Raw genomic sequence first — 23883 nt, 5'->3', positions numbered from 1 at the left:
TACGGTTTCATCAAAATGAAAGTTGAATCATTCACAGTTTAAAATTGATTATTATTAATTTATAATCCCTGCAGGTGCAGATACACTGGGAAGAAAACAACTGGGAGATAGAGCTTTTGTTTGGATTCATGATTAAAAACAACTTAAACTCAGTTAATTAGTTATATGATTTGTGTAATCAGCATGCTATCATTACCCATTAAGACAAACTAAGTACAACTTACATTTTTAATGTCAATATATTCAATGTTGTCATGTTCAATGTTCACTTTTATTGGCATACAAATGAATTGATGACTAACAATATCTGTTATGATGATTCATTCACTATCCATTGATGCACCTGCTCACTTACATAATACTGTAATGGAAAATGTACTGCTATAAAATACTGTAAAAATATGCAAGTCCCACATTTACCTAGCTTAAGTGAAATGTCTGGAGTAAAAGAATTGTGGTTGCTGTTTAATTTTTGACTATTAAACCTGTCACTTTTGGAATCGCATTTCTGCTTCCTTTAAGCTGCATGCAGCCTTTTCTGTTGGTTTATTTTTAATTATTTTAACTCTCATACTGTTAGATGGTTTAACCTACAGTGATGCATCATGGTCTATTACATCATTGGGTTTTAGTGTTACTCTTCTGATTTATGATTTTGTCTGAGGCTCACAAATCCTGTATGTTTTCAGCCTGTACTATGCCAGCCAACGTTACCTTGAATTAGTACTTATGTGCAGTTAATGTGCTCTCCAACACCTACAGAGCACTGCATATTTAATGTGTGTTCACGGTCTTTTCCTTCCTGGGTTTTGGACCACAAATAGAGCGACAGTCCCATTCTCCCTCTGCCACTCATACCTGCAAATAAACACACAAACATTGTAACTTTTAAAGAAAATACAAGTTACACAATATAGTAAAACTCAATGGACAGTGGCTGAAGTGATTTAGAAATGGTGCTTTTCAGTAGTTTGTCCCGCAGAAGTCACAACTTCACAGTTTAGGCGTCCCAGGTCTATCTGCAACTATGCAGCTCAATAGCTGAACAGACTCCTTCTATTTGAGAAATAAGGTTAAATTTTCTCCCGTAACATTTTTAAGTTTATCCCACAGCCCATCAGAGGACTTTCACAAAGTCACATCAGCATAAAGTTGTAATAAAACAGTTTTCTAGACTCTGGGGAGGTAACTCGGTCTTATTAGTCCCTGAGGTCAAGATCTGCAAACACTAAAACATACATCTCTTTGTCATATTAATTCCACACAATCTGATTAAGACACTCATTCGTCAATATCTACTCACTGATTGTTTTCATGGATGAGTAAACTGTCTCCTGCAGAGAGTCTGAACTGCTGCTGGTTCATGGTAACTGTTGAGTTTCCCTCCTAAAGGACACAAAAAGGGAGAAATAACTGTTTCACAGACAAACACACTGGCAGGAAACATTGCTTAGAACATGGTGAATCACAAAAGAAGAACAAACCATCTGCCAGATCCACACATCACTCTGCTGCACTGATGTCCCAGTGTGTCCAGGACCAAACACTTTCACCTGTTACAGGATGCACATCATCATTCATTACATGCTCTTAGTGTGTCACTTTAAAATGCTGTTAGTGGACACATGCCCTAATGCAGTATGGCACTGGTGTATCCCCAGTAAAGTCAAAGTTAAGACTGCTAAATAAATTGTAGTAGCAAAAGGGCAGATTAAAAATGCTCTGAATGTCTCCAGCTAATACTAAATAGGGCTTATCAGGACTGGTTAACATTTGTTACGATTTAGGACCACTGTCAGATAGACACCTGATCTACATAAATCATCTTTTTTATTTGTCTTCAGTTTATCTCAATATAACACACGTTTTACTTGCAAACTTGCACAAATATCTGGTTAAAATAACGCTTCCATCTTTCATTTTTAAATATATTACATGAATTTTAGTGTGTGTGTGTGTGTGTGTGTGTGTGTGTGTGTGTGTGTGTGTGTGTGTGTGTGTGTGTGTGTGTGTGTGTGTGTGTGTGTGTGTGTGTGTATGTGTGTGAAGCTGCTTTCTGTTACCTGAGTCTCAAACTGATCTCCGAACATGTCAACCTGCCCCCTGCTGGTCAGAGTCGGCCTCTGCGTGTCCAACCACTGTCGGAAGTTGAAAGGAGACATCACCTTTGCCGTGTTCATCTGGAATGGAGGCTCTCTGAACTCCTCGTCTGTTTATTCAAACATCATCATCATCATCATCATCACAGAGAAGTTCACACACTGCACAGTTTGAAGTTCAAATACTGGAAAGGAGCAAAAAGTCTACAGCTGCTTAGTGTTTGGTCATCACTGCAAGTCCAAGGAGAACTTACCTGGATCAGGTTTTCCTGTCTGGAACTGCTTTGATTTCATGAACCTGCAGGAGGGACACAAACAGAGACAGTTCGGTCAGACTGGTTGGTTTAGATTTAATAATCCATAAACTGACTGAATAATTTCTTTATTTATATAAACATGTTATGACTGATGGTCTCACTCTTTAATGATTGGTACCAGCTGGGTTCCCAGGTCCTCACAGTAGAACCATCTCTCAAACAGAATGTTAGTGCTGTTCTCCACATAGTACCTGAAGACAAACACATACTCCGTTTACTAATGTTTTAGTGTGAACAGATCTCCTGACTCGTTTGTGACATTTTGGAGGTGTGTGCCTTAAACACCAAGGTCTGCCCCCTAGAGGCTAAGCCTAAGGGGCTTTGTTGAGAGGGGAGCCTTGTAGACACAGAGGCTAAAAGAGGGACTTTTTTTTTAAACAGCAAAATCATGTGAAGTTACAACAGGTATTAGTAGAAGGACAATATAAAGCTCAGATGAACGCACTATACCCCTCTGTAAGACAGGAGCTCACCTGAGGCAGTCTGTCTCTGTCAGCAGACGTCTCCTCTCCACCACCAGTCCAACAGTGTTTTCTTTTCTCTGAGGGGAGTGAGGGATCCTAGCTGGCAGCAGGAACATCTGAGCATCATGGAAGGGCATATGAGACCTCAGATTATCAAGAAATAAAGGCATGAGGGACACAAAGTCACAAAGCAGTTGCTTATTAGATTCATCAACAATGCTGCTGGCATAGATAAACAGTGATGACTGAATTATTCTACCTAACATCGGTACCTCACCTCTCCCTCCTTGATGTGCACATCCTTGTGTTGCCCATTTTCAATCACCTTCAGACACATGTCCCCCTCCAGCTGGTAGAAGAGCTGCTCAAAATACAAACCGAAAATTAGTGGGTCAAGATGTATTTTAGTGCTAATTTTGATACATATATATATATATATTCTTTTTTTGTTTTTATTAATTTTTTGTGTTAGTTCGTTGGGGTTTTTTGTTCTGTCTGTTTGGGTTGAAATAAACTATTTGAAATAAAACTGAAAATTAAAATAAAAAAGCAGGAAGAAGAATAGAATTTGCTGAAGTGATATGATACATGTGCTTCAGGCAGGGAATCTTTGGTTCCTGAAAGCGATCACATCTTTAAACACAGAACTCAGGTCTGACTGTTGATTAACAGCATGTTGTATGATAATCACATGACCACCTGTCATCCTGCACATGTAAAATCATGCAGGGAGCAGGCAGAAAAAAGATTTCATTATCAGACAAATTGTTGCAGCTCTGAGCTGTTTGCACCTGATAAAGGGTGAAGCTTTACCAGTCAGACAGAAAATGGAAAATGAAAGTGAAGACAGGTCTGTGTTGTTACATGCAGAGTTTACAGCACATTAATCAGGAAGTGTAATGTAATCAGAGTTTAGACAGAGTAAGCGAGACTTTACTCAGAACAATCTCTAACCTCCTCTCCCTCCTCAATGTGATAATCCTTCCTGGTGTTTGGACCTCCGACAAACATGATGTTCAGCTGGAAAAAGTGCCTGGGAAAGAAAATTACCGAACTTAAACTCACTAAGCACACCAAAAGTAAAAGTAACCATTCATTGCATTATACAACCATCATTGATCCATGTTGTAGCTGCACACAGTTCATTTAGGGTCATACAAGTCTGTCTGTTCAATGTCTGATTTCTCAGTAAACTGACTCACATGAGTTTGTTGCAGACAGGAGGCAGGAAAGCATTCCTGTTCTCAGAGATCCACTTCTCCACGTTAACCAAGGCTGTTTCCTGACTCATCTTGTCTGTGTGTGCGTGTGTGGATCCTCTATGATCTGCTGTTCTGATCAGCTCCAAACTTTCTGACTGAGGTTTAGAGTCCAAAAAGCAGAAGTAGGAGTAGACTAAGGGGGCGGAGCTCTGCTGCTCATGAGTCAAAGGTTGATTTTAACAGTCAACTTGTTCTGTGACCATTTAACCAGATACTGAGCAGATAAAGTTTGAAACAAGTTTTCTTTAGATAAATCCTGCTATGCATTTACATATTATAGATAGCTTTAAACTTTCTTGTCAGTGAAATTAAATGTTGAATTGTTTTTGACCAGCTCAATTTAATATAAAAAGTTTTGAGTTTTTCATTTTACTAAATCCATTCTTTTTACCCTATGAAATCTAAATAAAGTGATTTGCATCTGCTCTCTTGAGCTCCAAGGCGAAACAAAAGCAAAATGAATTAGGCCTCTATTTCACCATGATTTATATTAAAGCAATCATTAACTTGCTACATTTGCTAAATTTAAAATTTTAACTCAGTTTGATTCCATATTTGGTTGCAAGTCAACTTAGAGTTAATATATTACAGGCATTTAAAACAAAGCTGGGCAGCCAAAACCAACATAATGTTCAGCAGGAGTTTTTGATATGAAGTCGAAGTGATAAAACCAGAACATCTTTTGAAGTAAAAGAAAAGGGGTGAGTTCAAAACTGGGAGTGGTCCTGGGAGAGTGTAAGAAATTAGAAAAAAAAAAAAGTATTACATTTTGATTCTATATGGAAGACCTTTTCTATGGTGTTAAGCTCCACCCAACAACTTATTGAAGCTGAAACACTTTCTAAAATACTGACTCTACATCATGATAATCTTTTTCATATTTGAAGACTGTTTTCTTCTGTATTAATGTGCTTTCCACAGTATCTCTTGTTAATAAGGCTGAGTTCTGCAGACAGTGTGCTGAGTTTATGAACACGTCCGTTTCTACAAAGTGTGTAGATGCAGAAGTGTGACTAGCTCTTAGTTACGCTTCAGGAACATTTAAAAGTCCATATGTGAATGCCTGATTATGCACCATACCTGGAGTGTGTGGGGAGTTTAATACCGCTGACACAGTGTCACTGGTTCTGCTTAAAAGTGTGGCAGGTGAGTTCCATATATCTGAGCTGGTTGGGGCATGTGGGGAGTGTTGCAATAATACAAGTTAGTAGATAAAGGTATATTGGAAAGTTTTTGTTTTAAATCATGAAAGGTATTAGATTTTGGAATTGATCTTTGATGGTAAAATTAAGATTACACCACTTTTGTACTGACATGCTCAAAGTTTCAGTATTCATCAATTCAATCCCATAATTCTTTGCAACAGGCTTACTGTGTTCCTACAGGGGTCAGAAGAGGGCAGCATTTGTTTCATTTTGTCAAATATCACAAGCTCTTTTTTCTTTTGATTGACTGCAATGAAAATTGTGAAGTTTCTGATGTCACCTTAACAGTCATGTAGTAAACTGTGTGCTGGAATCAGTCACTCCAACTACGAGTAGATTCACAAGTCATTAGTTTAATACAGTTTCATCCTTAAGGTTAAGCTGCGGTACCTGGTGAGGAAAAAGATATGTGTGAGACCCTGAAGGCTGAGCTGTTCCAAATAAAATCACAAAAACACACTGTTTATGAATGACAAATTTAATTACAGAAAGTCAAACATTTTGAAGTTACTTACATCTCAGGAAACAAGAAACACCTGTTAAAAACAGAACATGTTTCAATTTCACAGAGTTTTGGCCACTAGTTAATCTGTTAACTCAAACATATTCACATTTTATTTTTTACATAATAATAATTGTAATAATAATTGTAATAATAATTGAGTGAGTGACAGTAATCAATGCGTGAGGTGACGAGGCTGTTTAACACGACAGCAGTAGAGTGAGGGGTGACAGATGGGTGGAGACAATTAATGTTGCGTAGATGGAAATATGCAGACTGGGTTATATTATTGATGTGAGAATAAAAAGAAAGTGAGCTGTCGAGGATGAAACCCAGACTCTTTACCTGAGGGGAGGGGGACACTGTGGAGCTGTCTATGGTGAGATAAACTGTTAGCTTTGAATAAGGTGGATTTGGCGCCAACCAGTAGAAGTTGTGTTATATCACTGTTGAGTTTGAGGATGTTTGAGGTGAACCTGGCTTTAATCTCAGAGGCAAAGGGTGAGGGAGGGAGGGGGAGAGTGGAGTCAGGTTTACCAGACAGATAAAGCTGGGTGTCATCCACCAAAAACTGCAGGGACATATAAAATTGATATCCACAATTTCTTCTGAGTGGAAGAAGAAAACCTCAAAATTGAGTTGAATGTAGAGCTGAATGAACCAGGGGAAAATAGGAAAATGTTATTTTTCCATATGTGTGATATGCTTACATGACCAGATAACATCACAGAGAGAAAAAAATGTGATTAATTGTCTCAAGTTGATTTTATTATCTACAAGTTCTACGTGAGGCAGTAGGAAATAAACGATATACTCATTAATTCAAGAAGCAAATTACTTCGATTCGATTCAATTAATTTTATTCCCTTTGTTCCTTTGATTGTGCACTAAGGAATATCACTGGTATTCAAGGTTGCATGTGCACAGTGTATTAGCACACGTGATATAGAATTTAAAAAAAGGAACCTACACCATCAACCTCGGTTCATTAATACTCTCACAGGCTAAAACACTGCTAATGTTAGCGAACATAAAAATGAAGGACATGCCACCTCACCAAAGTTCTTTGCCGTTATTAAGGCCCATTTAAAAGAAATATATGTATATCTATGCATCCCTACAAACCTGTATATCTAGTACTCAGCAACAGTTAGCCTTCCTGTGCGGTGTCGGTGTTGGTAACACTGCGCGCTGCTCCCGTTAACTTCTGTGTGTCAGGTCAGGCCTCGGTCACGTGATCACCGGGCCTAGCTGCGAGTGATGGTTGATGAGATTTCTTCACGCAGACGTCATCTCGAAGAATACCGTTACATTTACGGTTTAAAAGTTGAAAACAAGGACAAAATATTACTTGAGACGCGCTTACCTTTCATTTTCGCAGGAAAAATGGGATATGAGTATTGTCTGTGTGGTTCGGGCTGGTTCTGTGAGTTATAAGAAGAGTTTCCGGGTCAGTGTGAGGTTTGAACTGCTCTCTGGAAAGTGACCATTGTTGGAATCAGGTCGAGGCTGTTATCAGCTCCACCTGCTGACTTTTCCCACTTTTGGGGGGATTTACAGCGGAAAAAACAGCGCGAGCTTTTTACAGTGTCATGAAAGAAATGTCGAGGTAAGCCGTGCACGCGACACATTCCAGATTCCACAATGTTTCTTCACGTTTTTCGGAGAGCCCCAAAGAATAGGCTAAAAGGCTAACGTTAGCAAACTGTCACAACAACCACACAAGGCCTGCTGCCGCCGCTAGTTACAAGCTCGATGGTTTGTTGTTGGTAGTGTCTGTCTGTCTTCCAGATTAAACAAATTTAACTTAGTGTACATTTTTTCTCTTGTTAATTCCAACAGGAAAGTAAGTTATCAACGTCGACAGATTTATTTCTCCAAATCAGTTAGCTTGCGTTTGCTAAGTTGCTAAATTAGCTTATTTGTTAGCACTTACAACCTGTTTGTAGCCTCTACGCTTAACGTTAGCTCGCTGAAGCTGAACAGTCTGACACTAAATTCAGATTTTTTTTGTTTCACAAAACTTAAGTTTTATTTTATCATTGAATAATTTAAAACCATTCACATGCTTGTTTTAGTAGTCCTGTCTATGTTGAATTTAATTGTTAGAGCATGTAGAAGTGTGTTTACACATGAGTTCGCGGTAGTATGGAGACAGCAGAGATAAGCATAGAATAACAACCACCATGTTTCGACTAATGTCAGCCTAGCCATACCCGATTTCATCATTGTTTATGTTAACGACTGTTAAAGGAAACCAGTATGCAACGATGTTGATGTTGTCTGATGTCATTTCAATGTTGGTTGGCAGCACCATGCCTGGCGGGCAGCAGCAGACTCAAAAGCACTACGGCATCACCTCCGCCATCAGCCTCGCTCCCCCGCGAGAAATAGACCATCAGTACACCAAGAAGCTCTGCGATGCTATGAAACCATTTGGGGTGTTTGAAGATGAAGAGGAGCTGAACCATAGGTAAAGAAAATTATGCATATTTGCCACACACTGTTTGCTGCTCAGCGTCTACTTTACCAGGAACTCACCTGCACCTGCTTAATCATCATTTCAACAAATATTTGTTATAGTTTTAGGAATCTGAGTTAAAATAGCATTGATTTATGAGCATTTCACTTTGTATGTTGTATTTATATTCCATAGCATTGCATTTATCCAATCCCCACAGAATGTATTTGTGTTATTATAAAGGTAGATTGTGATTAAAACAATTGTGTCTTTTCAGGCTTGCTGTTCTGGGAAAGTTGAATAACTTTGTAAAAGAATGGATTGCAGAAATCAGTGAGTTAAAGGTAAGTTCTGCTTTGCTGTTGAAGCTTTAACTGGTTGTTTATTACAGTCCTGTGAGACAAACGGCTTCATGTTAATGTTTCTGTGTATGTCTCCATTCTCTACAGAACCTTCCACCATCAGCCATCAGCTGTGTTGGTGGAAAGATATTCACATTTGGTTCATACAGACTTGGAGTTCACACAAAAGGTATGTTTGCTGGCTGTTCATTGATTAAGTTGCTTTTTGATTTTGTGTAGTTGAAAACACTGATTGGCTGTTCAAACAGGTAACTGTCGTGTCTCATACCAGCCTTCTGTTTGAACAGGCATCTGTCATTGTTTTTGAAAGCTGAGTTCACTCCAACCACACTAAAGCGCAGGCTCCCTTTGTCACATTTCTCTGCTATAGAAAAGGTTTTTGTAAAGAGCAGTTTGGTTTTGAAAGCAGCAAACACAGACTGTAAGGACTGGAGGTGTGAATGTGCTCTAAGTAGATCCCTGTTTTTTAAAAACAAACAGCATGTGAGAGGAAAGGTTACAAATGGCGGCTCAAGAACAGAGTGTGCACTGGTAATTTTTGTAATTTTTCAGCACCCGCATTACTTTGAAAGATAGTTATTAAAAAAGTTTATCATTTAACGTTTAAGCTGATCAGTTAATTGCATATGGTGCTTACAGTGATTATCTAAATCATTGATTGATTAGTTTTTGTAAGTCTTGATGAATGCCACGTGCAATGTTGTAGTTGAGCCCCTAGATCTCAAGCCTGAGACACCAGACAAATGTCCAGTCCCTCTAATTTGGGTCTGATTCCTGAGTAGAGTCCTCATTGTTGTAACTAATTTTGCAAGGAAGACGGCTGTTTGAATCTAGACTGACTGCGAGTTGTCTTGGATAGAGAACACACTATTTGCTAATATCAGGGTCAACTCTTAGTCCATTATTTCATGTTTGCATCAATAGATTTGCATGAGTGTCCTGACAGTAATGATTTGATTTGGACGCAAGTCTGAGATGTGGGCTTGAGTACAATGACTCCGGACTAGTGATTTTTACTCTAAAGGATGTAAAAGCTGCAGCAGTATTTATACATTCCTGTGTGTAGGCATAGTTGTGAGAAAGTGAAAATGTTACAGTTTCATTTCTGTCTCTGTGTGCAGATAGAACATGAATGACTAAAGTGGTATAAAAACAAACTTCTTTTTTGGTTTCAGCTAAACTTTTTTATTTTCATGAACCCTATGAAAGGTTTAGTGTTTGTTTTATGCTGTAACACTGTCACAGCTGATCACCTTTATTGCATGTATTTATTTATTATGTTGTGTCAGTGTGTTCCAAGATAAGGTTGGCAATTCTCCTTTAAATGTAGTTTAGTCTTTCATCAAATACCAGAACAAGATAATTGACATACACTGATTTTTTTTGTCTTGGTATGTTGCCCAACAAAATAGCAGTTAAAAGTAGTTAAACGTTAAATCTTGGGCTGCTGTTACAGTTACTTAATGACGGCTTACTTCAGCTTTTGTTCATGTCGTCTTGTGTGTCGTGGTGCATTTATTCTTGGTCAAGCCGACCGAACAGCATTATAGTGATATAGTGATATACTGATAAAAAACATCAGTACCACTAAACAATTACTTTCTTAAATTCAGCATCCCCCCCTGTTTATGTAACAGTCATGTAAAGTTCCAGACCAAAGTTGTGCAAAGTTTCAAACACATTGTTTAAATAGTTTCATGTTTGTCCTCATCATACTGGGTTCGCTTTAGGTCATTAGCAGAAACAGAAATCTGAAGGCTTTTTCTTTGTTTTCAAAAAAATAGATAAGATGCCAAACACGATGAAACACCGAATCAAGTTTAGGATTTCTTAGCGGAAAGTGGGAGAAGATAACTATCCATTGTTAATCCAACATAAATGAAAACACTCTGATCTGTTTACTCATGCTATTGTTACTTGAGTCACCAAACTCTTGACCCTCCTGTTGCACACTGATTGAAGTTCTCTGTCCTCTCCTTCTGCAGGTGCTGATATTGATGCCCTTTGTGTGGCTCCCCGACATGTAGAGAGAAGTGACTTTTTTCAGTCCTTCTTTGAGAAGTTAAAACAGCACGAAGAGATCAAAGACCTCAGGGTGAGTCTGCACTTCATGAAACTAGTGAAGCTGGGTCAAATCTGTATTTCACTCTTAAGGAATCTGAATAAGTTATCTTGTCCATCTACTGTGAATCCATCTGTTATGTGACCTCGGCTTGTCTTTAATTTGCTGATTTTCTCTCTGTTACTTTTTTCCAGGCTGTTGAGGACGCTTTTGTACCTGTGATAAAGTTCAAATTCGATGGCATAGAGGTTAGCATGTTACATTTCACTTTGAACACACTCTGGAGGTTACAGTAGAGCTATTTTGGCTCAGCATTTATAGGTTATAGGTTGATTTTGTGGTTTATATTACAAATAGTGATTAAAATGATCAGCATCACCTTGATCACCAGCATCAGTGGAGGTGTAGTGTATTATTCAAAGATTCTGTATCATTTCTAGCGATAAACTTGAGCAAAGTAGTCATACATAGCATTAACTTAAGTTCTATATACTTATACACACTATGCTCTTCATAATATGGGATACTTTGGAAAAGTTACACATTATAAGGGACACTTGCTTATTATGGTGGTGTTTGGAAGATTAACAGAAAAGCACAGACCAAGGAACATGTCTAATTTAATTCTCCTCGTGTCCCCTTCAGATTGACCTGCTCTTTGCCAGACTGGCCTTACAGTCCATTCCAGACAACCTGGACCTGAGGGGTGACTCTATTCTGAGGAACCTGGACATCCGCTGTATCCGCTCCCTCAATGGTACCCTGCATGGCTTCTGTTGGATTACAAACAAAAAAAGAGCTGATGAACTTTACAGTCTAAAATTTCTGGTGTTAAGGAGTAGAATATGCTCAAAGTTATGAAACACAGCACAAGTTCAGTTTAAAGATGTACATTTTTACATTTATATTATATTTTATATCAATGTTATACATGAATTGATAGAAAATAAAGCAAATTTAAGAAGCAATACACAATTTTGAAAGTACATCAAGAACCCACATCCATCCCATCAACCCTGTTTTCTTCTTCTGATGTTCAGAGACTTTAATTGTATTCAATGGTTTATTCCAAATATTGTTTGATATTAGTCAAGTCAAAGAAGGTGAGGCAATGACAGACTGAACTTTCTTGGCAATTGTTTGACAAGTTTAAGGAAAAATCTAAAACTCATAAGATGAAGTGAAATGACAGTCTTAACTGAAGCTATAGGGAGCAAACCTCTAACCTGGAAAAGGTCAACTTCCATACATCAGAGTATGTGTTCAGCTTCAGTTTCTAAATGTAGCTGGGTCAAAGTTGCCTCTCTGGCTGACTGCTGAGTTTGCTGCTTGGTGAAGTGCATTCCTTTCCACGCCCCCAAGCTACAGTTTTCTTCCTGATAGAATAGCACAAAAATGCTTTTCATTTAATGTGTTTGATTTTCTCATTTTTTGCATACACTTGATATGTATTTCATCCAATACTGCGATTACTCTCAAGAAATCACATCAGGTTATTTTTGTTGCTAAATTCAGAGGATGACACCCCAAAACTTCTATAAATTATAAAATATGCACTGGAAACTTAATCTGACTTTTAATTTTTTGTTTTCAGGTTGTCGAGTGACTGATGAGATTTTGTACCTGGTGCCAAACAAAGAAAACTTCAGACTGACTCTGAGAGCCATCAAACTCTGGGCCAAACGTAAGTGTTACTGTTGAAATACATCACTTGGCAATTTTTGTTTAATTTTTCTGCAGTTATTATGTGTTTTTGTAACTGATCTGTGTAGCCTTACTAATGTGCATGCATAAGAAAAAGGCTCCCTCAGTTTCACATGCACTGATGTGACTGATTCCTGTCTGCAGGTCGAGGTATCTACTCCAACATGCTGGGTTTTCTTGGTGGAGTGTCGTGGGCGATGTTGGTGGCCCGTACCTGCCAGCTGTACCCCAACGCTGTCGCTGCTACGCTGGTCCATAAGTTCTTCCTGGTCTTTTCCAAATGGTCAGACCTAAAAGAATGTGTCATCATATTTATGTGGCCTGTTCCACTTGATGCCAGTGTTTCAGTTATTTGTGACCACTAACTCATTTTCCTACATGCTCTATCCTTCAAACAGGGAGTGGCCCAATCCTGTGTTATTGAAACAACCTGAGGACAGTAACCTGAATTTACCTGTGTGGGACCCCAGAGTGAGTTAACGTCATTATGGTTACAAAGTGTTTTTATTTTTTTTACAGACAAAAATTGTTAACAGCTGAATTTCTGTTTGTGTTGTGCTTAAAAATACAGACACATGAATTATTTCTAACTTGTAGTCCCTCTGTCCTCATGTGACCTCTATATTGATCAGATCTCTATGGTTAGTCTTTAACTCTTTAGCCCAGGTTTCCAATCTGGACCCTGAAAAACACTACATAGGCATTTGCTATCAAACACATATACTCTCAATAACACACTTTAAATAGAAAAACCTGTGTAATATGCAAAACAGGACACTTTTTGCACTGTTTTTGAGTGCTTCAGATAATGAATGGATGTTTCAGTCGTCTGTCAGGCTGTGAATACTGATTTAGTTTTTCTTGTCTATGATACCAATGTATGGTAATGTACGTATTTGGGCTGAGGCAATATGTGTTACTCACAAGTCGATTCTTTCACGATTTTTGTGGTGCCGATTTAAATTGTGATTCGTTGATTTTCCAGATTTTTGCAATTTTTAGTTCTCTTTCTACCACCAGAACTTGTAAAAAAGCTAAATGATGATGATGTCTTCAGATTTTATCATATTTCCCCAAAAATGCACACTGCATGTGAGTCACTTTATAGGGATTTGCTTAGGACATCTCAACTTTTTTCCTACCTAGCTAGTAAACAAAGACTTAAATTGAGGACTTAAACTTGAAAAAAAAGTTTGGTTCGATCTGGATATGATACATCATTTTTTTCTCCCACCCCTAGCATGTATGGTGTTGCTTTGGATGTTTGGCTGTTGTGGTTATTTTCTTACTGTTACGTTTTTTTTTCCTCACATCTTTATATTAGCTCATCAGTCAGATTATAAAGTTCTACTAAAGAACAAACAGAAAACCAAGAAATTGTTTTCTTTAGAGTATCCCTAGTTAGTTTTGATTTGTGCCAAGAGGCCCCCTGGATATGTAAGCTCAAGCCTAAACCAAGTCACTGACCCTAGATATTGTCCTACTGATGCAGTCTCTGACATGGTACAAAGCACATACAGCCGCTTCGTGTTTATTGGTAGTATTTGTCCTTGTGTTCTGGGCAGAAGTTAACCGTTGCATTTGAACAGTGTTTGTATGCATGGCTGGCATCTGAGTAGAGTACAATCACAATGATTCAGCCAGGGACTGTAAATTTTGTTTTTTTCTGATGAGAAAATCCCATGCAGGGACAAAAGAGAAGTAACCCTTTTTCACCATGACTTTTAGAAACACAGCTATGACACACACGCACTAAGATGACACAGTGTATTTTTACCACAGACTCCTGTTTGCCGTGCACTTCATATAGTCAGTGATAAAACACCACATTTTTCATTAGTGTTTGATATGGATGATTCAGACAGTTTAACATTCCTCTGCCCTGATTGACGGGCACAGAGGGGTTTGCTGACATCATGAAGCCAATCATTGTTTCTTTCTGTAGGTAAATCCCTCTGACAGATACCACCTGATGCCCATCATCACACCTGCCTATCCCCAGCAGAACTCCACCTACAATGTCTCCACGTCAACGCGTACCATCATGAGCGAGGAGTTCAAATACGGTAACGCATACTAAAAAATATTAGAGCTGAAAATGTTCTCAGAAGGAAACTGTTCTCTTATTACACACATTTTGATACAAGTAAAATCTGTTTTATTATTTTTAACAATAATTATAACTCCACAAAATGTTCTGCTGTTTGATTAATAGTTATGCTTTAGCCAGTACAGAAATCTTTTTCTACTGCTGGCTGAAATCTCTTGCAGAATCGTTTGAACTACTTCTTCTCATGAGTCATTCAGACAGCAACTTATAATTGTGGGAATCTCGACCTGATTTCATGTGTCCCGTGTGTGATTTTGTTTAAACAGGCCTCAGCGTCACAGACGAGATTCTTCAGGGAAAAGCAGAATGGCCAAAACTTTTTGAACCTCCCAATTTTTTTCAGAAGTACAAGTAGGTGAATTTTCTTCAAACAAAATGTTTGATCTTTAATGTTTTTTAAATGAATTGGATTTTAAAAAGTCTTTGGTGTTTGTTTACTTGCATTTTTTGTGAGTCATAAACACATTTTAAAATCAGGCTGATTGGGCAGATCTTTCAAAGCTGGATTCAAAAAAGCAACTTGACTTTTGGATCAAGCTGTGAATCACCCTGCCCTGGATGACTGAGCACCTCCTCAGACATGCATGTTGGGTGGATCTGCTGAGACTGTTTGTAGGTGACTGCAGTCTGTAGAGCTCAGTCGACTTGTTTTGTTTGATGAACTTCCCCTCATAGCTGTGTGTTTGTGCTGCAGGCATTACATCGTCCTGACTGCCAGCGCATCTACAGAAGAAAACCATTTAGAATGGTGAGTGTTAAAGGACACGTCTGTGTTTTTATCACAACGTGGAATGTTTTCTTTTTTTTTAATATGACTTTGATCAAATTTACAATCTACATTTTAAAACGAGTTTGTGACAAAACACAATGTTACAATGACAGAGTGTAGTTGAATTTAAAAAGTAGAATATATATAAAAAGATGTCTACAGTCATCCTTAGATGTAAGGGCTTCTTCTCCCATGTCTCAGGATTGGTCTGGTGGAGTCTAAGATCAGAGTTCTGGTGGGAAACCTGGAGCGGAATGAGTACATCACTCTGGCTCACGTCAACCCTCAGTCCTTCCCAGTGTCCAAAGAAAATCGCAATGAGTGAGTCCTGTGTATCCCCATGTTCAAACGGCTTAGTGAGAAAACAAATCGTCTATAGTATAATAATTGTACATATATACATATAATAATCATAACCTAAAGATTGTTTCTAATGTGTCACAGGAATGACTTTGTGTCCATGTGGTTCATTGGGATCAGTTTCAAGAAGGTGGAGAATGCAGAGAGCGTCAACATCGATCTGACCTATGATATCCAGTCCTTCACAGACACAGGTCAGTCGCTTCTCATCGGCCCATGCTGGGTAGAAGGGCAGAGCTCAAAGGATGCATATTAGCATGTGGCATTAAAGACTAAAGCCCTGTTTTCACCAAGCAGTCTGGTTTGGATCAGTAGTTTGGTGAAGGTCGAGGCAGTGAAGCCTAGCCCTGTTTGCGTTTCCACAACCAACTATGCCCCCTCTTGGTAGGCGTGCAAGCCGGATGCCGATAGCTGTCTCTGTTACGTAATAGTGTGATGCCATAGCAACACGACACAGTGTGCCCCACTAATAAATCCAACGATGAAGAAAAACATCACACAGTAAACAAAGAGCAACTATGGGAGACATCCAGCAATTCATCTTCTTTGTGATTGGCATGTATCTCTTTGTTAAAAATTGTAATCAAGCTTTGTTTCTGAGAAGGCTGTGTGCCATGAGGAGAAATACAGCAGCTGTCGCACTGTAAGTGACGATTCCCCTGACCAATGAATGGACTGCATTGTTGTAGCTCCACCTTCTGGGGTCGGATCAGTATGTCTGGCACCCCAGTGGAAGGGTCACAAAACGTTGGGTCAGTCCATTTCTGTTACTTGGGGATCTGTCCCAGGATTAGTCACTGAGACGAACTGAGCTGGACCGCCTGGTGGAATCGGGGCTTAGAACTACCATACTGCCCGAGTGAGACACACACCTGTTAAAATCAACTAATTAAGACCACTATGGAATGACTGAAGTCACGATGTTTGTAAAGAAAGTGAATTTGACCAGCATCAGTGTTTTTAACTTTGTACAATCAAATAATTTCCCTGTTGCCCTTGTTTGTGTTTGTAAGCTTTAAAGCAGAAATATGAAAACAGCCCTGTTACATATTGTCTGTCTTCATACAGTGTACAGACAGGCCAACAACATCAACATGCTGAAGGATGGGATGAAGATTGAAGCCACACACGTGAAGAAAAAGCAGCTTCATCAGTACCTTCCTCCTGAGCTGGTGCAGAGGAAGAAGAGGGTGAGGGATCTCTTTGTGAAATCTTCTTCATATTTAGCAGGAGGAGGCTTCTTTAAATAATGTCATGATCTCTTTTTGTCCCTCAGAGCATAGCGGAGCTCAACCGCAGCTCTAATGGGGGCAGCTCCAAGCGCATCTCTCTGGATAGCTCCCACCTGGACAGCTCCAGAGACACAGATTTAGGGACCCCCTTCACCTCCCCCGCCAGCAAACCTGTCAAACCTGTGTCTGATACAGAGGACAGGTACAGCACACCTGTTTGTGTTTTCATGTTTTCATTACTCTTAGATGTTGTCCTGTGTTTTTCTTAATGCACGCTGGTCTCTTAACCTCTAAATTTTACTGCATAATGACCACTTTCAAAGCCTTAAATCTCATCTTCATTGTCTTTTAGTGTCAGCCCTCCTAAGCAGCTTTTTCTGGAGGGTTCCCCAGCACCCACTGCTGCACCCACGGCTTCAACAACCACTGCACCCACCGCTGCAGCTGCTGCAGCACCAGCAGCTGCACCTGCTGCAACGCCAAGTCCAACCCCAGGTCCAAGTTCTCCACCAGCTGATGCTCCCGGTCCAGCTGTATCTCCAGTTGCTACGGACGAGGGCATGAGCATCCCTGTTATTGGATCAAGTTAGTCACTTTTCTCTAGTGATGAATTCATCATTTAATTGTATGTCGATGATGCATCGGTTTCTCCATACACAGATTGTAACGCTACCTCCTTATGTGAGTTGACAAATGTTCAGAAGTGGCTTTCTAGATCATCTTATTGGGTAATAAAAATAGTTTAATTGGGGAAAAATCCCATTCATTTAGTGTGAGTTCATATATCTTTGCGTATGACTCTACATAAAGCTTAAAAGGTATTGAAACTTTTGAAGTGTTAGAATGACAGAACAAAAAAGCTGTAAAAAGTTTTTGTGAAGTGAATCTCACTTTTCACATTTTTTGTATAAAAAATGAGATGTTAACAACTTTAAAGCCTTATATTCAGGTTCTGCATATGCTAGGTTCGCTTCTTGTAAATGACTTTTTAAAATAGACCGAGGGTCATCACAAGAGGGCGCCGTGATTTGCCTCATAGTCAGTATGAGGAAGTAAGAACTGTAAACTCTTGAAATGAAGGGAAGTGACAGTGGTTTCTCTTCTTAAATTGTGTTAATCTAACACAGCAGACCACTGGTCACTGTAACTGGAGGCTTTAGTCGTTTATAATCTGGATATTTCTGTTCTGTGGGGGGTTTTACTTGTATTTATAAAAGATTTTGTGTCTGCATTAGTGCTGTCAGGCGATTAAAAAAATTAATCTAATTAATTACAGGATTTGTAATTAATTAATCTAATTAATCGCATTTTAATCTCATATCTGCTTAAGGTCCCAAAATAAAGAATTTGAATTCCAGGACATTAAAATTACATTAAAAGACATTTTAAAATAAGGTGGGAATATATACAACAAATTTTTAGGTACCCTGAGGCATAAGGAACAAAGAAAAAAGTGTTATGGTTCTATCTTTACAAAATCTACACAGTCCTGCAGCTAAGGTAGGCTGATTTCATTTTTAGGACAGTTTTTTGCTTTTGTTCACATTTTCACTCGATGTGGACTCAATTTTCACTGCAATATGAACTTCTATACTTCTATGAGGTCAGGAGAACCAGGGCTAAAGGCTAAAAACTGTGAGGAACTATGTACAAAACACTTAATTCAAGTCTTGGATCAAAGAAAAGTGAAGTATTCTCAGTTTAACATGCTCTGAACACACAAACTTTTGCTGATTGGTGCAGAGCAGCCCCAAGCTGAAACATGACACCAGGAAGATGGAAGGAAATTTTCAAAGAATTCTTTAGATTTAAATACAAGACCTTCGATCATTCAGGGCTTGTTTGATGCAGTAGAGAGTGTAAAATTACCTGTTTTTTACAGAATTGAGCTAGAGCAAACGGTTGATTTTCACAAAGGACGTGTGAATAAACGAGATGTGGACGGCAGTCCCCTTACAGCGCTCTCTCTTCCCCCGGTTCGAAGCATGTTGCTAGGTGTGGTACATTCAGGGACCGTCTGAAATTTGAAAATCTGACGAGAACACCACTTTTTTCATGTAGGACAAACGGTTTGTAAATGCTAGACATTTGAAAATAAGTGTGTCTTTGAACGCCTCGCGGGTTTGGGATCCAGATTAATCTGCGTTAATTTTTATGACGCATTAATTTGCGGTGTAATTAATTAATCTAATTAACGCGTTAAAATGACAGCCCTAGTCTGCATCAAATTTTATTTACAGCAAGCATGTTGAAAAAGGTGAAATCAAAGCTGAGCCAATGTTTTGTGTTCCTCTGTGCAGAGGCTTCAGTAAAAGCGAAGCCCCCCTCTCCCCCACCCTGCAGCTCCATCAGCTCTGTGCTGAGTGGAGACGTGAAGCCCAACGCTGCCAGCAGCCCCCGAGAGGAACCCAACGGCCTGGAAGACTCACTCAACGGGGCCGCCGCCGCCAAAAGACCTCATTCACCAACAGAGGAGGACCCCGCCAAGAGGCCCCGAGACTCTGAGGTTATTAGCAGGAACTTACCGTATGTATTTGATTGATTTAGTGTAATTGGACTGTAAAATGACACATGTCTTTGTGTTGTAGGTGGCATCCAGTGATGACTGCACATTCAAAGAGCCGTATCCTCCTTCTGACAGCCACACACATGCAGAAGGACACAGCACTGTAGGTGTTACTGTTTCTGTTTTTTTGACCTTGCAAACACACACAGAACTTTAAGAACATGTGTATCTCTTTTGCCTCAGACCCCCCTCTCTGGATCAAAGGCTAAACCCATTCCAACCATCGATACCTCAAGAACACAGGTAACCTCCCCAGGGCTGTTTTTTTTTTTTGAGGGCTCTGGGTTTCGAGAATTCAAATGGGACCATTTGGCAACAAAGATAAGAAAGTTTAGGACCCATCTCTGACTGTTAAGCTTGCAACAGAAAGGATGAAGAAGGCAGGTGGCCACCATTTCTAAAGCATCACACATCTGACAGAACTCTTTCAGGATGAAGAGATTTTAGGGATGTGTTAGGTTGTAGAAGAGTTGTTTCTGTTTCATGGTTCAGAGCATAAATGACCAGGGCCCGTATTCACAAAGCAAATCTCAGAATTCCTCTGAGTTTAAGGTTTTTCAGAGAATTTTCCCTTGAAAAGTTATTCACAAAGCATCATAAGCCTTAAGAGAGCTCCAAAGGTTAAAAAAAAAAAAAAACTGTCAGGAGGGGGGAGGGGGACTTTCTACCAGCAGGGTCAACCACACCTTCTCACTAAGGCCCCGTTTACACGGAGACTCCCGCAACGATTCTTCCTTTGCGTTTTCAAAAGCCACCCGCGTTTACATGAGGACGGCGTGAAAACGATCCGCGTTCATACGACTCCAGGAGGAGAAGTCTCCTCTTCTGTTCTTTCTTTTTCTGCCGTTTTGTTGTGTGAGACGGTCGGCAATCCAACCATAACGCGCATTACCGCCAACTACTGGCTCAACTGGAAATGTGGCTGAGCGCGGAGCCTTCACCTAAAACTGCGAGTGCGCATGCGGTGACGTCAGCGTTTCACCCTGAGACGCTCCGCTCTGTGTTTACACGAAGCTGGATGGAGGAGCGGATTCAGATCTTTCCACTCTGGGGAGCGTTTTCAAAAGTTTGCGTTTTCACTGAAAACGCAACGTGGTCTCGTCTAAACGGAAGGCCAAAACGCAACGAAATGTTTGCGGAATCGACCGTTTTCGGCGTCGTGTAAACGGGGCCTAAGATCAAAGTTTCTGTCTCCTCCTTGCTCAGAGTTGCGCTCAGAAGCTTCCTGAATCACTCTTAAGCTAAAACTCCTTGCTAGGAATTTTTAGGCTAAGTTAGGAGCTCTGTGAGAGGACTCTGATAAGCTTTGTGAATAGGGGCCCAGGATGTTCTTAATTCCTGGTGTGGGACTTTTAATGAATGAATAGTGTGTGCGTGTGTTTCAGAGACTTCCCAGCATGGAGCTGCCCGACGCTTCCTCTCCTCTACCTGCCAGTAACAGCTGTCGGGTGGTGAAAAACTCCATCAAACTGGCTCTGAACCGCCACAAGTAAGAATCTGTCCTCACACACACATGATGCAAGCTGTGTGTTACTTTGTAGTGTTGGACTTTATTAAGAGTCATAAAATTTAAACTGTTTACTACAGCATCACACCTCCAAAGCCCCCTGTGTTTGAGGAAACCCTCCCCACAGACGCTCCTCCTGCAGGAGAAGAGAAGGGCATGTCCATTCCTGTCATCGGGTCCAGTGAGTGTTTACGCTGACTTTGAGTTGGCTCTTTCTTTTGAATAAAAACCAGGTGCTCATCTTGAATATATGTAGTCTCTACATGACCCTCTTTATTATTGACTGAAGACAGTTACAAAAATGAATAGATGAATGTAAATTCCAGTCTGACAAAACAGTGGCTTAAAATTATCTCAGCTGTACACAAGGCGTGTGCCAGTGTCTCTGTCGCTGGTGTCATATAGACAGAGCAACAGTATCTTCTTCATGGTTAGTTGCAGTATTTACTGAAAGCTCTGGCTGAGCTCAGATCTCTGCAGGAAGAGGTGAACACACACTCTGGATTAATTTATATTTCCTTGAACCTGTCACTCTTGTGCTGGACTGCACAGAGCTCAATATGCAAGGACACTGCAAAAAAGGGTGTCTGAAAATTCTCTGTTTCTCTGAACAATTACACAGGTGGTACAAAACCCATTTGAGTCAATTCAGGGTCATAATGATTCAAGAAGGATTCGTAGATTTTTTAAATGACTCCAGTAGTTTTTTGAAGTTGAACCAGGAAATGAGAAGTTTTGGTGAACACATGAGTTGATCTTCTTTAGGCAGACCCTGTATGAGGAAAGTATTATTTAGAAGTTGTAGCTTCAGACTGTAATCTGACCATTGAGCACAGGGACAGAAGATGTATTCTCTAGTCTCATTTTGACATGCTAACACTGGCACATGTGGCTATGGCTGATAACTTATCTTGTTTCAGGGATTTTTTAAATCTTGGTTGAGTTTGACAATGAACTACTTCCTTCCCTCCTTCCCTCCTTTCTTCCTTTGTAGAACATGTTACACCCAAACACTCAGCGCCCCCTGTTGGCAGCTCCATCCCCACTTTAGTGAGCCGAGGTGCTGATCCTCTTAATGGAGCTGCTTCCAAGAGACCCCACTCCCCCTCCTTGGACGAGCAGGCCAAGAGGCTGAAGGAGACAGAGAAGGCCAGGATCCATATAGCCTGAACAAAGAACACAGACTGGATTTATACAGAGTGGGCGGGGCTTACAGACTTGTTCTATAAGGAGAGGAGGCAGATCTTTGCCTCGCACTCAGAGGATCAACCTTCCACAGAGACGGGAGGTGTGTCCATGTCTCCTCGGTCGGCTCTGCCAGCGCCGTTAGCTCGGGTAGCGCCCTACAGGACCTTTAACAGCGAGGAGAAGCTGTCTCCTCTCAGTGTTTAAACGTACAGACGGAGATGTTTTTCTTTCAGATTCTTTTTTTCCAGTGAACACGTTTTAAACAGAACATTATAGACGGTTCGTGCACACTCGTGCTGAACGCTGACTCTTTGTTTCACCCACACACAAACCTGTACAGTAAATGTTGATGTACATAACTTTTGTCTTAAAAAAGAAGCAAAAGATCACCGTTGAGTCTTTTGAACATTTATTGTAGTTTTATCTAAAAAGGAAAAAAAAGTTTAAAAAATTGTAACATTTTGTTTTCTCTATCGCTTGTCCGAAAAAAGAGAATGTCTCATCCTGGATCTTTTGGTAAACACTGTAAAGGTTTGATTTAGTTTCAGGAGGATTAATGACAGAGTTCCCAAGGACCCACAGAGGACTGCAGAATGAAGAGGAGGGGGGGAGATGTCCGAAGACTCTGCACCTGCTCAGGTGAATCAGCTACAACAGGGCACATTACGGAGAGGGTGTGAGGCCCTTCAGTTACTGTTTAGGGTTAAGACAGAATATCAGAACTATAATTCTGTTCACATTCAGGGGTTTGCTTGCTGTTGGGTTATAAGTTAAGTTTCTGCTTCTTGTTCAGGTGTGTTTATACCGTCAGGTGAGACAGTTAGAGCAGGTGACCTCGAGAGTCGAACACACCTAACCCATCCCCCTGGTTCACAACAAAGCCTGATACAGAGGTTCTGGATGTGCTGTGATGCTACGAGAACAATGGTTAGACACTTTCTTGTGTGTGTGTATAAGCTGCAACACTAATTGATTAAAAACAAAGTTTATTGCAAAATATTTTTTCATAAATTATCCATCTAAAAACAAAAAAAGTCAAACATTTTTGAATTGGCTCCTTAAACCTGACAACTGGGCCTCAGGGTCTCAGTTTGGACTCTGGAGCCTTTCATGCAGCCTTGTGAAAAAAATGAAACAATCAGTGGAAGAAAAGCAGATTTACTAATTGAACAGTTGCAGCCTTTGAGTGCATGCATTGTGAACTGTGTGTGAATGGTCTTCAGTGTGTGCAGGCTGTTTGTGTGTCAAGTGTCGATCCTCTGTGCCTCCTGTGGAGGTTCTTAAACAGCGTCTGGGGGGAGCTCAAAGGGTTTTGAAGGGTGATTATTGATGTGGTGCTGATGCTCTGCCTTCCTCTTCCTCCTCTTCATCAGTGCAGGTTTAGAGACTAAATGTACAGAAGAGTTTTTTCAGAGACATATTCTTCTTCATTACTGGGGTTTTCTTATCACTTTATTTATATTTGCATATTTGTACCATGTGATCTTTTTTTTTAATAGCATCATAGCAGGTAGGTCTCTTTGAATGAACTCTTCATCACTCTGTTTCTGACAGCTCATTTAAACAGACGGGCCATCTAGATGTTTGTTTCTAAACTGTATTCAAAGGGTATTTTTCTATGTGTTTATCACTTCCTTTAAATGAGTCTGTACACCATTAAACCCCAAAAACTATCTGCTGTTGTCTCTTTTTATTCCTCATGCACTGTTTTTT

At 39.9% G+C, this 23883-nt stretch overlaps 2 protein-coding genes across 7 annotated transcripts; one reads left to right on the top strand and one right to left on the bottom strand.

The window, feature by feature from the left end:
- Positions 1-72: 72 nt before the first annotated feature.
- haao (3-hydroxyanthranilate 3,4-dioxygenase) lies at positions 73-7317 on the bottom strand. 5 transcript variants are annotated; one of them, XM_074675492.1, is made up of 13 exons: positions 7216-7317; positions 6975-7100; positions 5863-5883; positions 5628-5737; positions 3835-3913; positions 3158-3241; positions 2890-2996; positions 2518-2607; positions 2354-2397; positions 2064-2209; positions 1485-1553; positions 1304-1386; positions 73-858 (listed from the first exon to the last, which is right to left on the bottom strand). In XM_074675492.1, the coding sequence occupies exons 5-13, from the start codon at positions 3889-3891 to the stop codon at positions 786-788; spliced, it is 753 nt and encodes a 250-aa protein (XP_074531593.1). In that variant the 5' UTR covers positions 3892-3913; positions 5628-5737; positions 5863-5883; positions 6975-7100; positions 7216-7317; the 3' UTR covers positions 73-785. The 5 variants fall into 5 exon arrangements, with proteins under 5 accessions (XP_074531593.1, XP_074531594.1, XP_074531591.1 ...); XM_074675493.1 differs by lacking the exons at positions 6975-7100; positions 7216-7317 and adding an exon at positions 6387-6965; XM_074675490.1 differs by lacking the exons at positions 5863-5883; positions 7216-7317 and having other exon boundaries at positions 5628-5673; positions 6975-7124.
- papolg (poly(A) polymerase gamma) lies at positions 7144-23843 on the top strand. 2 transcript variants are annotated; one of them, XM_074675488.1, is made up of 25 exons: positions 7144-7458; positions 8161-8322; positions 8588-8654; positions 8760-8841; positions 10658-10767; positions 10929-10982; positions 11380-11491; positions 12329-12418; positions 12583-12721; positions 12837-12909; positions 14384-14504; positions 14815-14899; positions 15243-15296; positions 15519-15638; positions 15762-15871; positions 16746-16867; positions 16954-17111; positions 17262-17342; positions 17379-17494; positions 19210-19415; positions 19498-19578; positions 19659-19718; positions 20861-20964; positions 21063-21163; positions 21977-23843. In XM_074675488.1, exons 1-25 carry the CDS (start codon positions 7442-7444, stop codon positions 22150-22152), a joined length of 2601 nt encoding a protein of 866 aa, XP_074531589.1. In that variant the 5' UTR covers positions 7144-7441; the 3' UTR covers positions 22153-23843. The 2 variants fall into 2 exon arrangements, with proteins under 2 accessions (XP_074531589.1, XP_074531588.1); XM_074675487.1 differs by having other exon boundaries at positions 17262-17494.
- Positions 23844-23883: the final 40 nt, after the last annotated feature.

This window comes from Halichoeres trimaculatus, unplaced genomic scaffold (genome assembly GCF_033239565.1).
Source record: "Halichoeres trimaculatus isolate MK-OKI-2021-1 unplaced genomic scaffold, fHalTri1.1 fHalTri1_scaffold_8, whole genome shotgun sequence".
NCBI lineage: Eukaryota > Metazoa > Chordata > Actinopteri > Labriformes > Labridae > Halichoeres > Halichoeres trimaculatus.
The sequence above is the reverse complement of the archived record's forward strand: the minus strand, read 5'-3'. Positions and strand labels throughout refer to the sequence as shown.